Raw genomic sequence first — 16333 nt, forward strand, 5'->3', positions numbered from 1 at the left:
TCTCCCCAAATTCATTAGCTCTAGACAGCCACAGATCTATCTTCTATCTCGAGTTGGACTATTTGTCGACATGTCATATGGCTAGAATTATACAGTATGTGGTCTTTGGTGTCTTGATTTCTTTGACGTACAAGGTGTTTTCAGTACAGATTGTGTCAGTGTATACATCAAACTGGAGGATCTTGCTTTGTTAACACATTAACTTTTCTACCTTTGAACCTGAGTCTTTGAGGAGCTTATTTATAATTTTGGCTTTTTAGTTTGAAGAACAGAAGTTTGCTTTTAAAGAAGATTTCTTCCAGAGTGCCTTATTCTTTCCTTCGTGTTTCTGTAAATGGACTTGATTTTTAGCCTAGTTTGATTTTTGCTGGCACATAGACATTTAGCTGCCTGACTTACACTGATTGTGTGCTGTGAATGTTGACACTGTGTTGGTGTGACTGAATATGTGAAGAAAGCCACTTAAGGAGAGAAGGGTTTATTTCACTTCATGGTTTCATGACTTGCTCCCATGGTCCTTTGCCTGTTTCTGAGCTCATGGTAAGCAATAAGTATATCCTGGTAGGAGGAGTGTTTTGGTGAAGCTGCTCCCCTCAGAACCTGGGAATCAGAGATGAAGAGCCAGGAATAAGCTAAAACCTTTAAAAGTACATTCCAGTGATCTGCTTTGCTGACCTAGAGTTCCCACCAGTTCTCAAGTAGCATCACTAGCTGGGGAGCAGATTTTTAATGTAGGAGCCCACGGAGGGTATCTGCTCCCTGTGTGTAGTGCATGCTAACATTCTTGGGCTCATTCCCACACCTGCTTAAGCCTTTGTTTGGGTCTTTGTTTGTGAAGTGGTGTCATCTGCAAATGGAAATCATTTCACTTCCTCCTTGTCTAATCTGATTTTCATGTTTAGTTATGTGCATATGTGTGGGTATATAAATGAGAATGCAGATACCTGGGAGTCAGAGGTGTCAGATGCCCTGGAGTTGAAGTTCAGGCTGTTGTGTGCCACCCCTCACTGAGAACTCAACTGGGTCTTCTGGAAGAACAGTGTACACTCTCAGCACCAGCTCTCGAGCCCCATCCCAAATGTCTTCTATTATACTATGTCAATCCACTGTCTAGAGCCTCTAGAACGTCAGTACAGTGCACATCCTCAATTTCTTCCTGACCTTTGGGAGAAGACATTTACTTGTCATTATTCTTAAAGTAAAACAATGGTCCGGGGACTGGAGAGATGGCTCAGCGGTTAAGAGTTCCTCATTCCGGGGCTGGGGACTTAGCTCAGTGGTAGAGCGCTTACCTAGGAAGCGCAAGGCCCTGGGTTCGGTCCCCAGCTCCGAAAAAAAAAAAGAACCAAAAAAAAAAAAAAAAAAGAGTTCCTCATTCCATTCCTCCTCCCCCTTGTCTCCGGGAGGGTGTCCCCCCCCCCCCCCCAGGCCTTCCCACTCCCTGGGGCCTCAACTCTCTTGAGGTTTAGGTGCATCGTCTCCTACTGAGGCCAGACCAGGCAGTCCTCTGCTGTATATGTGTTGGGGCCTCAGACCAGCTCATGCCTGCTGCCTGGTTGGTGGCTCAGTCTCTGGGAGCTCCCAGGGGTCCAGGTTAGTTTTTCTAGCCCCAACATGTTTATTTTGAATAAACTTACACTTTTGGATTTTTTGCAATGTCAACATAATCAGCTATTTTCCCAATTCTATCTTCCTTCTTTCTCTCTCTCTCTCTTTCTTTCCTTCTTTCTTTCTTTTCTTTTCTTTTCTTTTTTTTTTGGAGCTGAGGACCAAACCCAGGGCCTTGTGCTTGCTAGGCAAGCGCTCTACCACTGAGCTAAATCCCCAACCCCCAAATTCTATTATCTGACTCTGAAATGCAATTTGTATTTTGTGACTCATTTCCAGCAACAAAACACACTTGTAATATGTTTTGGTTCCATATTAATCTGATTAAAAATAATTACGGGATTTAAGATAAATGTGTGAATTGATCTGAATAATTTGATGTCCTTTATTTACATTGTATTTCCTCTGGAAACAATTTTGATGAATTATATGCCTGCTCAAGTTTGTGCACAATGAAGAAAATCACGTCCGAACTTGAGATATAAAGCAGTTTCCAAGTTTTAAAAACAGCAGCAAGGATCCAATGGACCTTACTGTTGATTGGAGGATGGATTTCCTTCTAACTGACTTATGTCTATGTTCACAGATATGTGCTGACTAACAGGCTCACGTGCACAGTGTGGAGGTCAAGCTGTATCTTACAAAATGGGATTTGGGAGTGACCTGAAGAACTCACAGGAAGCTGTGCTAAAGCTGCAAGACTGGGAACTACGGCTGCTGGAGACAGTGAAGAAATTCATGGCTCTGAGAATAAAAAGCGATAAAGAATATGCATACACGCTGCAGAACCTCTGTAATCAAGTTGATAAAGACAGCACGGTGCAGGTGAATTACGTCAGCAACGTGTCCAAGGTAAGATTACCTCCCTTGTTCTGTATAGCATCATATTTGTCCTTAGAACAAGTAGATCATATGATAGAGCGACCTTACCCATGGCATCTTGCGGTGTTTTAAATTTTCTCTTCATACCGTATCATCTGCATCCTCTGAATGATCTGCGTGTGGTGCGTGCATGTATGTGCAGATATGAGTGTATGCAGATGCACACACCTGAGCACTGCATGTGGAGGCCCGAGGAGCACGGTGGTGTTTGTATAGCTTTTCAGCTTAGTCCCTGAGTTAGGGAATTTGTTTAGATTTGGACTTAGCCGCTAGGCTGTCTGGGCAGCTGCTGGATCCACCTGATTCTGCCCGCTCTGAGCACTGAGATTCAGGCTCATGCAGCCCAGTCTGCCTTTCTGTGTGCGTGGTGGGATTTGGCTCAGGTTGTCAAGCTTGCACAGCAACCTTTCTCCACTGAAACATCGTCCTAGTCCCTGGGTCCTGTAAGTTTGTATGTGTTTACTTTAGTATCCTTTTAGTATCCTTTTAATGTGGGTATTTGATATTATTATTAAATATAGTTAAGTCTGTTATTTGACCATTTGCTTTCTCTTTGTTTTATCTTCCTTTAATTCTTTCCATTTACTTACCACCTTTAACGGAGGTTGTCTTAAAATTAGTTAATTAAAAATTTGAGGCAAGGTTTACATATCCCTGGCTGTCCTGAAGCTCACTGACTTTTCGAAGTCTGCAGTAGACAGTACTTGGGAGGTCTACAATTATTTTTAATGTCTACAATTTCTCCAACCTAGGGGTGAGACATCCAATCACGAGGTGAAAGGAAGAGTAGTTTTGTCAAGAACAAAAAGGGATGGTACATGACTCAGTGATTCTCAGCTAGGGTGCTAAGAACACAGTGGAGAGGAGCCAGTCTAAGTCAAAGCGGCGTGAGCACCGTACAGATACATGCTGAAGAATGAATGCAAGTATTGCTCCTTGGTTACAAAGTTCAGCTCACAGTGACTAAAGAAAGACACACGTGGTTCCTCACAGAGCTTCGACTTCTCTGATGCTTGTGCGCAGGCTCCATGTTAACAACTCATACCTCATACACATCCTGTTAGGCATTCCTTCCCCTGTCTTCCACGTTTCTACTCGGTGTGCTCCTCCTCCTTCCATGGATGAGGAGGATGTGGCCGCAGCAACTGTTCTGTCTCGTGTGGCCTTTCCTGCGCTGACTGTGGAGAAGTCCTTGGTTTGCTTTCAGCATCATGGACCTGACTTTAGAATTTGCTGATGTGTGTGTAGTTCTTTATCTCATCTCCAGCCGCCCTTTAGGATGTGGCTGCCCTTGCAGACAGTTTGATCCTCTTGCCTTTGCTTTTACATTTGTTAGGTCTGACTGAAGATTGATTGAATTTCTGATCATCTTATCTTCTTTACCTAGCAACATCTTTCCTGACACTCAGAGGGGTCCAGCTACAAAAATGTGACTTCTGACTTCGGAGCTCTGTGAGGAGTTGTGAGCTCTCAGAGAGTCCCCTGCAGTCTGTTTTGGGGTGGTTGAGTTTTGGGTTTTAGTAGTTCAGTACTCACCTTTATAATTGAGGGGAGTCTCTGTAGGTTCTTTCTCTGTGTGTTCATCTCTCTTTTACAAAGCTTTGTCCCTCTTCTTTCTCTAGGAGGACCATGAATTCTGCTGCTCCGTGGAGTATGTTGGCCCCTTTGAGTTCTGAAGTCAGTCTTCTCAACAGGACATTACTGGGGTTTTTGCTTAATTATGATCTAGACACTTCTTTTTTAACCCAGTCAGCCTTGGTAGTATTAGGACTTAGATCATGATTTATTATCTCTGAGGGATAATTGTTTCATTTACTGATGTCTGTGTCTTTAGAGTGGTATTGTTTTATATGTTTTTATCTAGTAATTGTTTTAGGTAACTGGATAAATTAATTAATATTTCTCTATAGTCACAGAAAAGGTAACAGTTTATGAGTTAGCTAAGAATATATTATGTCTCTTTATTCCAAAATACTTGTGTGTGTGTTTTCTAAGACTATATATACTATATACTGAGTCAAATTATAATAGTTTGGTTATGTTACATATTTTTATTATCTTTTAATTACATTGCATACTCTTGTTAAAAATGAATTTCTTGGGCTGGTGCGATGGCTCAGTGGCTAAAATCGCTGACAGCATAGGTCTGAGGACCTGAGCTGTTAGATCAGTCCTGGAGCTCATGTAAAAAGCCGAGTGTGGTGGTGTGCATCTGTAATCTGCAGTGAGGTGGGGGTGGAGGTGTGGAAATTGCCTGGAGTGCAGAGGGAAGGCAGGAGCAAGGAGACATTGCCTCAGTGAGGTGGGGTGGAGAAGCCAGCTCCTCAGGGTCACCCTCTGATCCCCACATACCCCCTTCCATAATCAAACGTGACACCCTGCCCTGACCTAGATAGCCACCTTTCCCCAGCAGTCCTGATCCTGCCCCATCAGCACTGCCACTGTAGGATTCCACAGCTCTGTCTTTATGTGACTCTGGGGTCTGAATTACGGCTGTCTTCATGCCTGTGTGCCAAGCTCTCTCCTAACCCTTCAGTCCTGTCCACTGTGCCAGTAATTCAGTCATTTCATTTAGCTCTCAAACAGGAGATAATAGTGTTCTGTGATTTCCTTATTTTCAGTTTCTCCTTAAAGTTGTTTTTGAAGTGTGTATTGGCAGTCTTTCTTCCCAAGGGCATGTGTTATATGGCTTGATTTTTCATTTGTTCTGCTTTGGTTAAGGACTGTAGATAGATGGGGGTGGTGGCCAGGGCAGCCATCTTTGTTCCCAGCTGTGTGCTTCTGCTTCAGCACCACTCTGCATTGTGTCATAGCAAGAACTCCCAGGCTTGTCTGGAACGCGCTGTCTACCACCCGGAACTAGACTTTTCCTTGGGGGGGGGCACTTTTCTTTGGAAGAGATATTTGAGCATTAAACCATTTTAAAAGCTCTGTAGTATTTCACAGTTACAAATAATATTGTAAAAGCGCTATTATATAGACATGGGCTTTCTAGGTCAAAATATGAATGTGTGTATAGTTTCATTATATACTACTAATATGAATTTCCCTATAGATCTTGTGCCATTTTGCACATTTACCATATTCGTATGAGCCTGCCCTATTCTAATAAGTACTTTATGACATCTATGATGGTCTTAGCATTTATTTCTCTAAAAGTGAGCAAAATGAACTACCTTTTTTCATGTTTAAGAGCTATTTTATTTATGTCTATGTGTGTGTGTATGTGTGTGTGCATGCACATATGTATGCAGCTACCCACAGAGTTCAGAAGTGGGTGTTGGGTTCCTTGAAACTGGAGTTAGAGGTATTTGTGAGCCACGTGCAGTGGGTGCCGGCAGCCAAACTGCGGCTGTGGTCATCTGTTAGAGTAGCAAGGACTCTTAACCACTGAACTATCTCTTCAGTCACTTCGGCCATTTTATTTCTTTGTTTTGCTCTGTGCAATAGATCATTTTTACTTTGTGTTTTGTTGTTCATTAAAAGTACAACTGCCCAAGTATGTTCAACACTGTTTCTACACTTTACAGTGATACAAGAAATCCTCAATAACAATTTATTTGAAAGGAGATATTGATTAACCCTTTAAACACAAAGTAGATAGAAATACTAGCAGTATTCATATACTACATTGGAAAATGTTTTTGATGATCTAGAGTTAATATTTAATAGCCATATAATACATTGCATATGAAATATAGTTATATAATACTATATAATTTATATAATTCCCATGATGGTTCTTATTTAATATTTGATCTAAAATGTGAATTTATTATAGCCCAAGTGATATGTTAGGAATGAGTTGAGCCTTGTGCATTTCCTCCTGCAGGGTAGTAAGGAAGCACTAGGCGAATGCATGCATGGTACCCAGCTGCACTCGGTTGCTTAGGAAGACTTTTCAGCCTTGTGCTCCCTGCAGTCCTGGGGTGGCTGCGGTTGCTTAGTCCTTTATCATGAGCCACGCTCACCTGCACCTGCTACTGTAGCTTGCTCTCCTGATGTAGATAACCTCTCTTCCCACTCCTGGGAACACACAGGGTACAACCCTCTCCCCTTGGCAGGCATGTTTCCAGTCATTCCAAGATCAAATGCCATGCTTATTATAGTGTAGTTCTTAATCACTTAATCTATGTGAAGTTGGGTAAAGTTGTTGTAATGCTATGCACCTAACATAGCTATACATCCCGTGACTTTTAGTGTAAAATTTGTACAATGAGGAGATTGTTAGTGAGACAAATACTTTGTTACAACAGAACTTGGCCGGTGGAATTACTTAGGGAGCTTTCAAGTACTGACCCTAGGCTCTGTGTGAGAAGCCTGCTTCTTCAGGCTTTCTGGTCATAGAATTCCCAAGCTGATATTTTAAAAAGACTCAATTATTTCTGATTGCAGACAGGTTAGAGATGGGTTAGAGCAGGGAAACCAAGATGTGAAGAAAATGTAGAGAAGTTTTAATGAGTGGGACACATCTAAAGATTCCTTTGTACTTGGAGTTGAGTCTCTGAAAACTCTGTTTTATGGAAATTTAATGAGTTGTTTTCTGGATTTCTGTATCCCCTAAGGACTTAGGGACTCCAGCATTTTCCTTATGTAATAGGCAAACTCAAATAAAAATGCTTGCTTCAGAGGATCAGTTATTTCGAGTTATTGTGTAGCGCAGGGACTGTGCATTCTTCATGGAATTTTAATGTTGAGTTTGCCAAGATGAAAGCCATCAAGTACTTGGAGGATATAATCTATAGCACCAAGCTATTTTTGACAACTGTTATTTAGGTATTTTTCAGGCTTGAATCATCTTGTTGAGTATTTTCAATTCCTTGCTGTAATTATAGGTCCAGTAGTAGTTTGTTTTTTTAATCAGTATCCCAGAATGCATACTGTTTGGTATAATAAGCCCAGAACACTTAAATTACTACCTGATCTGAAAAACTGATTCATCTTACCACATATCTCCTTTCAAAGGTAAGGCAAGAAAGGACGTTTGCTTTTCTAAAAGGTGTACGTTTTCTTTTAAAAATGGCATGTGCATGATTACTCTAGCCACAATTATGTCTGTGCACCATGTGTGTGCAGTGCTCATAGAGCCTTGCAGAGGGTGGCATGAGAGTGCCTGAAACTGGAATTACAGACGGTTGAGAGCTATAATGTGGGTGCTGGGACTCAAACCCCTGTCCTCTGGAAGAATAGCCAGTGCTCCTAACCGGTGAGCTATTTCTAATTCTAAAAGGTGTACATTTTCTCCCTCTCTCTAGTTTTTGTTTTTAATAAGCTTAGCATGTACTTTACTTTTTAAATATTTATATAGTCAGTCATTTCAGTGTAATTGATACCATTGGCCTCTATTGGTTTCCAAAGCAAACATTTCGTCATTTTATCATTTATGTTGCTTATATCTTGGGCTATACTTAGTACATGCAACTAAGCTCTTATGGGTAGTTGGGCAGGAGGAAAATTTTCTAAATTGAATTACTTTTAAGCTGTTAATTAGAAGTGATTTTTTAGTTTTAGGTAAATTTTATTTTGACTACAAAAGAATAAAAACTATGCAAGCTATTCAAATATCACAGATTTAATATAAAAGTAGTATTATATCAGTATTTTAACTATATGATTACAAATTCTGAATAGCATTATAAAATTACAAACAAAGTCTCAGACTAGTGTTTTGTTTTCCTGGGGCAAGGGAAGTGTATGCTATCAGTATCCTACCTTAACTCTGTCTGCTCCTAATTTTCCTGTGTTGGCTTTGGATTGGTCACATAGAGTTTCACTCCTTGATTCCTCATTGGATGAGATTGTAAAGGAGGCCATTATTTTTAGTTAGTTGAAAACAAAGTGATGGGGAGATGTCACTTTCCTTTTCATCTCTGTAGCTTTGTAATAAAGCTTGTCATGTCAGGAGTGACACAAATCAGGACCCAGGACTTCGTCCCTTGGGTGAATCATGTTACAAAGTAGTGTTCTGAAGTAGGAGCCGGCAAGAAGTACATGACATTCTCCTTCACTTTAGTCTCCAATACAGTGATTAAATACAGGATTATTAAACGTTAAAGATTACAGTTTACTTTGTGACCAGTTTAGAAGGTTTGATTTGTTTAGCTTAGTTATTTGTTTTTGTTTATTTTTTAAGATGGGATCTCATGTAGCTTAGGCTGGCTTTGAACTTGCTGTGTGGCTGAGGGTGACCCTGATCTTCTGATTTTCCTGCCTCCACCTCCCTGATGCTGGGGTCATTGCCCTGACATGCAAAGCCATGATAGATCGTTTTCATAAAGTAGTCAAGAAACAAGGTTTCCTACTCCTTTTTATCTTCCAGGCTTCAGTTGTTTCATGCCTAGCCCATTAAGAAATAAATTAATGTTTGCATGTGAGTCTGTTAGTATGTGACACTGAATGGGTGACTTTCAGTTTATGGATTTATTAGAGGAGGCATTTGCCTAATCATATGATAAAAGGAATGAGTCAGATAGGCTGTCAGGTGGCAGAAAGCAAGTATTAAAGATAAACGAGCTCAGAGTCACTTAAATCAGAGCAACTTAAACCTCATTTACTTGCAGCTCCTTTTAGTCTGAGAAATTTTTATGTGACTTGGGTGTATGGTTCCATAAAGGAGGTACACAAATCAAACATTTACTGATACTAAATCATGAGAAAATTTATCCTAAAGGAATTCTTTGGACTATATAAAATTTTGTATTAATTAAGCATGAAAGCAAATAAATGCTAAGATGAATGTGCTTTTCTTGTTTTTGTTTTAATATAAATTAAATCTTGTTAGGTCATAGAACAACCTTAAGTTTTTCAACATTTACTAATTTATCAAATTATATTTGTCAGTGCTGAGAAAACTACAAAAATACACAATGCCAGAGATTTATAGGATCATTTCAGAAATTTTTGTAAATTGTCTTGATCTTAAGCCATAATTCATTGAATAATCTTTTTATGAGACTCAAATCAGGAATAGACAAATTTAAACCCAAGCATTTAATTCGAATATGAAAACGATTGATAGACATATGCTGAGGAATGATAGGAACATCTTTGTCTTCATAATTAAACCATTGTTTCTATAAGAGCCAAAAATTTGTATGTGAAGTAAAGTAATCTTGCATGCAATAATCTTGAAGATGAGCTTAGGCATTCCATGGTGTCTTGTGGGAATGCGTGGAGAGACAGAATGTGCAGTAGAGTGTGTGCATGCCATGGGTTTAGAACCTGGTGCTCTTCATGGACACCGCTGTCAGCAGCACCTCAGCCTTTAATGGCTTGTTTTTCATGAACTTTTGGTTGGTACATTTTGGAAAGTTTTTGCTGGTGTGTGCATGCATGCATACATATGGGTCCATGAGCCACAGTTTAAGGAGCTGAGATTTAGACAGTAGAAGTTAGCTTTAAAGGAGTGAGGGTGAGCAGAACACTAGCTTGTCTGCTCCTCTAAAGACCCCACAGTCTGAATGCCCTACAGGAGGTCTGCTACAGCCAGGGCCACAGGCCTCCCAGGAGACCTGCAGCAACACAGGGACACAGGAGGCAGGCTCCATACAGAGACACTCAAACTGGCTAACACCAGAGATAACCAGATGGTGAGAGGCAAGAGCAAGACCATAAGCAGCAGAAACCAGTACACTTGGGCATCATCAGAATCCAGTTCTCCCACCATAGCAAGCCCTGAATACACCAACACACCTGAAAATCAGGAAGCTGACCTACAATCCTATCTCATGATGATAATAGAGTCCTTTAAGGAGAATATAAATAACTCACTGAAAGAAATATAGAAAAACACATGTAAACAGGTAGAAGCCCTTAAAGAAGAAGCAAATAAGTCCCTTAAAGAAACACAGGAAAACACAAACAGGTGAAGGATTTGAACAAAGCAGTCCAAGACCTAAAAGTAGAAGTAGAAACAATAAAGGAAACACAAATGGAGGTGACCCTGGAAATGGACAACCTAGGGAAGAGGTCAGGAAGTAAAGACGTAAGCATTACGAACTGATAGGTGAGAGAACAGAAGAGAGTCTCTCAGATGCAGAAGATACTGTAGGAGATACTGACACAACTGTCAAAGAAAATCCAAAACATAAAAAACTCCTAACCCAAAACATCCAGGCAATCCAGGACACAATGAAAAGACCAAATCTAAGACTAATAGGAGTAGAAGAGATCGAAGATTCCCAGTTCAAAGGACCCAAAAAACATCTTCAACAAAATCATAGATGAAAAACTTCCTCAACCTAAACAAAGAGATGGCCATAAATGTACAAGGAGCCTATAGAACACTGAATAGATTGGACAGAAAATCCAGAACCCAGTTCTCCTACCACAGAACACTAAATGCAACAGAACAAAGAATATTAAAAGCTGCAAGGGAAAAAGGTCAAGTCACATATAAAGGCAGACCTATCAGAATTATACCAGACTTCTCAATAGAGACACTAAAAGCCAGAAGAGCCTGAACACAGTTCATGCCTAAGAGAACACAAATGCCAGCCCAGGCTACTGTATCCAGCAAAACCCTCAACATAAATGGAGAAACCAAAACATTCCAGGACAAAACCAAATTCAAACAGTATTTATCTACCAATCCAGCCCTACAGAGGATCTTAGAAGGAAAACTACACCAAAGGGGCCGGGGGAGATATGAATCATCTCAAAACAAAGCCAAAAGGAGAGAATCACATAATCCCACCTACAATAATAAAAATAACAGGAACTAACAATCATCTGTCTTTAATATCTCTCAATATCAATGAACTCAATTCCCCAGTAAAAAGACATAAGCTAACGGACAGAGCTGTATTTTGCTGCATAAAAGAAACACATCTCAATGACAAAGACAGACACTACCTCAGTGTAAAAGGCTGGAAAAAAGTCTTCCAAGCAAATGGTCCCAAGAAACAAGATGGAGTTGCCATCCTAATGTCCAATAAAATAGACTTTCAAACAAAAGTTATCAAGCAAGATAGGGAAGGACACTTCATACTCATCAAAGGAAAAATCCACCAAGAGAAAGTTTCAATTCTGAACATCTATGTCCCAAATGCAACAGCACCAACATTCATAAAAGAAACTTTACTAAAGCTCAAAACACACTTTGAATCTCATGCAATTATAGTGAGAGACTTCAACACCCAACTCTCATCAATGAACAGATTTTGGAAACTGAAACTAAACAGAGACACAGTGAAACTAAGAGAGGTTATGAACCAAATGGATTTAACAGATATCTACAGAACATTTCACCCTAAAACAAAAGAATATACTTTCTTCTCAACAGCTCATGGTACCTTCTCCAAAATCGACCAATTGGTCACAAAACAGGCCTTATGATACCAGAAGATAGAAATAATCCCATGCACCTATCAGATCACCATGGCCTAAGTCTGGTCTTCAATAACAACAAAAGCAACAGAAAACCCACGTACGCATGGAGACTGAACAACTCTCTACTCAATGATAACTTGGGCAGGGAAGAAATACAGAAATCAAAGACTATATAGAATATGGGCATCATACCCGAAGGTATGGGACACAGTGAAAGCAGTGTTATGAGGAAAATTCATAGCACTAAGGCCTTCACAAAGAAATTGCAGAGATTCCATACAAGCAATTTAACAGCTTACCTGAGCACTCTAGAACAGGAAGAAACAAACACATATAAGAGGAGCAGATGGCAATAAATAGTTAAACTCGGGGCCCAAATCAACCAATTACAAACAAAGAGAACAACAAAGAATCAACAAAACCAAAAGCTGATCTTTGAGAAAATCAACAAGATAGATAAATCCCCGGCCAAACTATCTAAAGGGACCAGAGACAGGATCCAAATTAACAAAATCAGAAGTGAAAAGGGAGACAACACCAGAAACTGAGGAAATTAGAAGAATCATTAGATCCCACTACAAAACTGGAAAATCTAGATGAAAAGTTATACAAGATATTGTTGTTATTGATACTTTAAGACAGTGTTCATGTTTTTGTTGTATGGGTTTTGATGCTTTAAATATTTATTAATCAACTAATAGCAACCAACTGAAAGGGATGCTAATGAATTAATTGCATTGGTTTTTGTTTTTGTTTTTGTTAGTTTTGAGACAAGGTCCCATACTGTAGTTCATGCTGGCCTGACTCACTATGTCATTCAGGCTGGCCCCAAACCTGTGACAGTTTGCATACCCTACCTTTCTGAGTGCTCAGATTGCAGACAGGAGCTAACATACCCAGCTGTTAAAGTTGAGATTTTAATGAAGGGATACTTGAGTTTTAAATTGCGTTTTGGTGTCAATAGCAGGTTAGTCATCTTATTTTCAGGTCTCATGCAAACATGATGGGTTCATAGGGCACACATCATGGTCCATGCTCATCACAGTGTTCTTCCTAGGCTCTAACTGACATCTGCAGCATTTGTTCTTGAGGATGTTGGATGCAGACCTTTCATACTTCATTGTACAGTTTTGCAAAAACTTGCTATTTATAATGGAAAAGTTCTTAAAAACTAAATATTTATAACTCTTGAACATTTAACTCATAGTTCAGTGAGAACTTCTAATACAAATGCTAATTCATTATTATTATTGTTATTGTTTTAAAGTCTTGGCTACTGATGATTCAGCAGACAGAGCAACTCAGTAGGATAATGAAGACCCATGCAGAGGACTTGAACTCTGGACCCTTGCACAGGCTCACCATGATGATCAAGGACAAGCAGCAAGTGAAAAAGAGCTATGTAGGCATTCATCAGCAGATAGAGGCCGAGATGATCAAGGTATGTCTGCCTGGTTTAGTGCTGTTTCGAATTTCTTTACAAACCTGTGTTAATGCTTTGTCCTGTTTAAGCTTAAGATTGTCACTTCTGACAAGAAGTGCTTGTTGTCTTTGATGAGACTTTACTGTGTACAGAATGTTGCTGATTATAAGACGTCAGTCCCAACAAAGAGATAATATATTGACCGCTAAGCTGTGCCTCAGATCTTGTTATAACTTGGAATATATAAATTTTACTTATAGAAGTAGTTTTTAGGGCTGGGGAGATGACTCAGTAGTTAGGAGCTCTGACTCTGCTCTTCCAGCAGACCCAGCTCACAACCACATGGCTGCTCACAACCTCTGCAACTCCAGTTCCAGGGATCTGATATCTGATCCGGCCTCTGTGAGCACTGCAAGCACATGGTGCACAGACATACGCGGGAGCAAGACGTTCACACACATATATTTCCTTGTGTCAATAATAACTTAGTCAATGTATTCCTGAGTGTCTTTGCCTAGTGCATTTGTCTCTTCTGGGTAATTTCCTAACACTTATGTTACAGAGCTTCCAAACAGAAGAGAAGAGTAGTATGTCTGCCCTATAGCTGTCACCAAGGTCCCCACTCTTTTGTTTATGTACACTCACATTCTTTCCCAGTATTGGGTCATTTAAGGGAACCCCTATATCATTTATCCAAAACCATTTTATCATATATCGGTAATATAGGGATTCTGTTTAAACATAAGAACACTTTGATTAATCCACTTAAAATGACAAAAATTAAATGCACTAAACACCCTATGTTGAAACACTTGCCAGTTAAGTGGTTTCTAATGATTTACTTTAGTTGGGATGTAATCTGACATGTAAACTAATATGTAAGCTGTATTTGAGTAATTGCCTATCAGTCTCTAGGTTGTTCTTTCTGTTTATTTTTGAAAAATACCATTTGCTAACTAAAGAAATTAGGTAATTTGCTATATGTAATTGAATCCCTTAAATTTTGAGTTTTCTTTCCTTCATTTTTTTGTTTGTTTGTTTGAGATAGGGTTTTACTATGTAATCTTAGCTGGTTTGGAACTCCCTCTAGATCAGGCTGGCCTTGAAGTCCTAGAGCTCTGCTCTGTCCTGAGTGCTGAGAAAAGAGTGTGTGCTACCACACCTGACTCTCTCATTTTATTGGTATTCCTACAACGGAAAGCCTGTTATACCTTTTATTTCTGAATGCAATTTAGCCAAAAATTTTTGCCAAGTAGAATTTTGGGACACCGGTACGGTGGTGAATGCCTTTAATTCTAGCACTTGGGAGGTGGAAGCAAGTGGATCTCTATGAGTTCAAGGATTCCTTAATTAACACAGTGATTTCTAGGACAGCCTGGACTCTAGAGAGATCCTGTCTCAGAGAAAAGAAAAAAAAAAAAAGACAAAGGAACTTTTAGCAACTATTTGGATATCCTAAAATACAGTGTTTAGGAAAAGCCAGGAAAATGATTTTTTCTAATTGATCACAGAATTGATCACAAAATAATGATCAGTTCTTGAACATCTTCAAAGAATAAGCAGTGCTTTTTTTTTGTCTTAAAGGAGAGTGATTTAAATTCATTTATATTTACTTAATATTCACAAAATGCCACCTGTGTCTGGTGAGGCATACTTTCTTTTAGGACTCTTAACATTCCTTGAAAATTGAAGGGGCCAACCCTTTTTGCAAGTTGTTTTTTCTTAGGTTAGTGTGTTCTTTGAGACTCTCATGCTTGTGTTATATTACAGTCTGGTCTCACTCGACACCCCAGTCTCTGTCACCCTCCCTACCTTGTCATCCCATCTCAGGAAGTCAGCCTCCCACTGTCATTCCCTTTGTTTTGTGATCTACTGAGTTTGAGTTTGACCTGAGCACCAATATCGTTATGTGTTATGGGTTAGCCCTGGCTACACCACTGAAGGCAATGAACATCCTGTTCCTCAGCAGCCTTCAACTTTTGTAGCTCTCCTGGGAGGCACAGGGCTCCAAGAACCCTTCCCTCATTCGTGACTGAATGTTGACAGGCCCAGTCTTGTGTACGCCTTGTGCAGGTAACCAGAGCTGCTGGGGGTTCAGAGTGCAGTGACTTGTGCCATGCCTAGAAGACACTCTGTTATGCCCCTTTCCTTGACATTTGGCTCCAACAGTTTTTCTCTACTGTCTTCTGAGATTCTCTCTAAACCAAGGCAGGGTGGTGGGGAGTTCTTTGGAGGGCTGAACCCTCAACAGTCACTTCTTAGCACCTTGTGTCTTTAACTGCCATCTACTGCAAAAAAAAAAAAAAAAAAAAAAGAAAGAAAGAAAGAAAAAAAAAGTGTCTTTGGCCAAAACCAAGGGCAGTGTTAGTTCATGGCTATAAACACACATATTTATAAAGGCGTTCACTCGTAGAGTCTTTGACCTTCCCAGTCTCATGGTCTTTGTTCAGGTCTGTAGCACCAGGCATGAACGCTTTTCTTAGGAGCCGGCCTCAGGTCCTGAGGAATGAGTTGATGATCGTCACAGCACTCAGATTACTAGTGCAACAGTAGACATAGCTGCACAGTAGGCCAGTGCTGGAGCTAGCAAGATCCACAGCTGGGTAACACCCCTCCTGACATTCCTGTCAGCTGCTTGCATAGTACCTTCCTATCTTATGGAAGCTAGTCAACAGGGTGCCAGCTTCCAGCCTAGTTCTGTAAAGTGCTGTCCCACCCTAAGTGCGTGCTCTCTTCTGCAGACGAGTTTTACCATTTAGGAGAAATGGAAATACCCTGTATTGTTTGGGTCTGTTACCTTCCTGGCCATCAGCGTATAGGGAAGTATTCCATACCTGGTATTGGGAATTTTGTTGAAAAGCCAATGACTTTTGTGACTGGCTTTATGTACCTGTTCAAGGTACCTCCATTCAAACACTTTTAGAAAAGTATTGTACTTAGCTTATATAGTAGCAGGTTTCTCTGTGATTTCATTGTGCACCCTTCCTTTGGTTACCCTTCTCCTTACCCTGCACTTGTCCTCATCTCTCCACCCCTCCATTCTAAGCCGACCTCATGTGGTCATTCCTCATGCCTAATATCCCATCCACC

General features: G+C 40.1%; 1 protein-coding gene across 15 annotated transcripts in view; it reads left to right on the top strand.

The window, feature by feature from the left end:
- The window catches only part of Fer (FER tyrosine kinase), a 306999-nt gene that overhangs the window by 35436 nt on the left and 255230 nt on the right, over positions 1-16333 (top strand). For all 15 annotated transcript variants that reach the window (XR_005488882.2, XR_010054586.1, XR_005488884.2 and 12 more), the window contains exons 2-3: positions 2195-2460; positions 13088-13261. Coding sequence is in view for 9 of the 15 variants with exons in the window: in XM_039083433.2 (XP_038939361.1) it covers positions 2254-2460; positions 13088-13261 (381 nt within the window). In the remaining 6 variants the exon portion in view is untranslated. The remainder of the gene's footprint in view (positions 1-2194; positions 2461-13087; positions 13262-16333) is intronic.

The sequence above is a fragment of the Rattus norvegicus genome, chromosome 9 (assembly GCF_036323735.1).
Source record: "Rattus norvegicus strain BN/NHsdMcwi chromosome 9, GRCr8, whole genome shotgun sequence".
NCBI classification, from domain to species: Eukaryota; Metazoa; Chordata; class Mammalia; order Rodentia; family Muridae; genus Rattus; species Rattus norvegicus.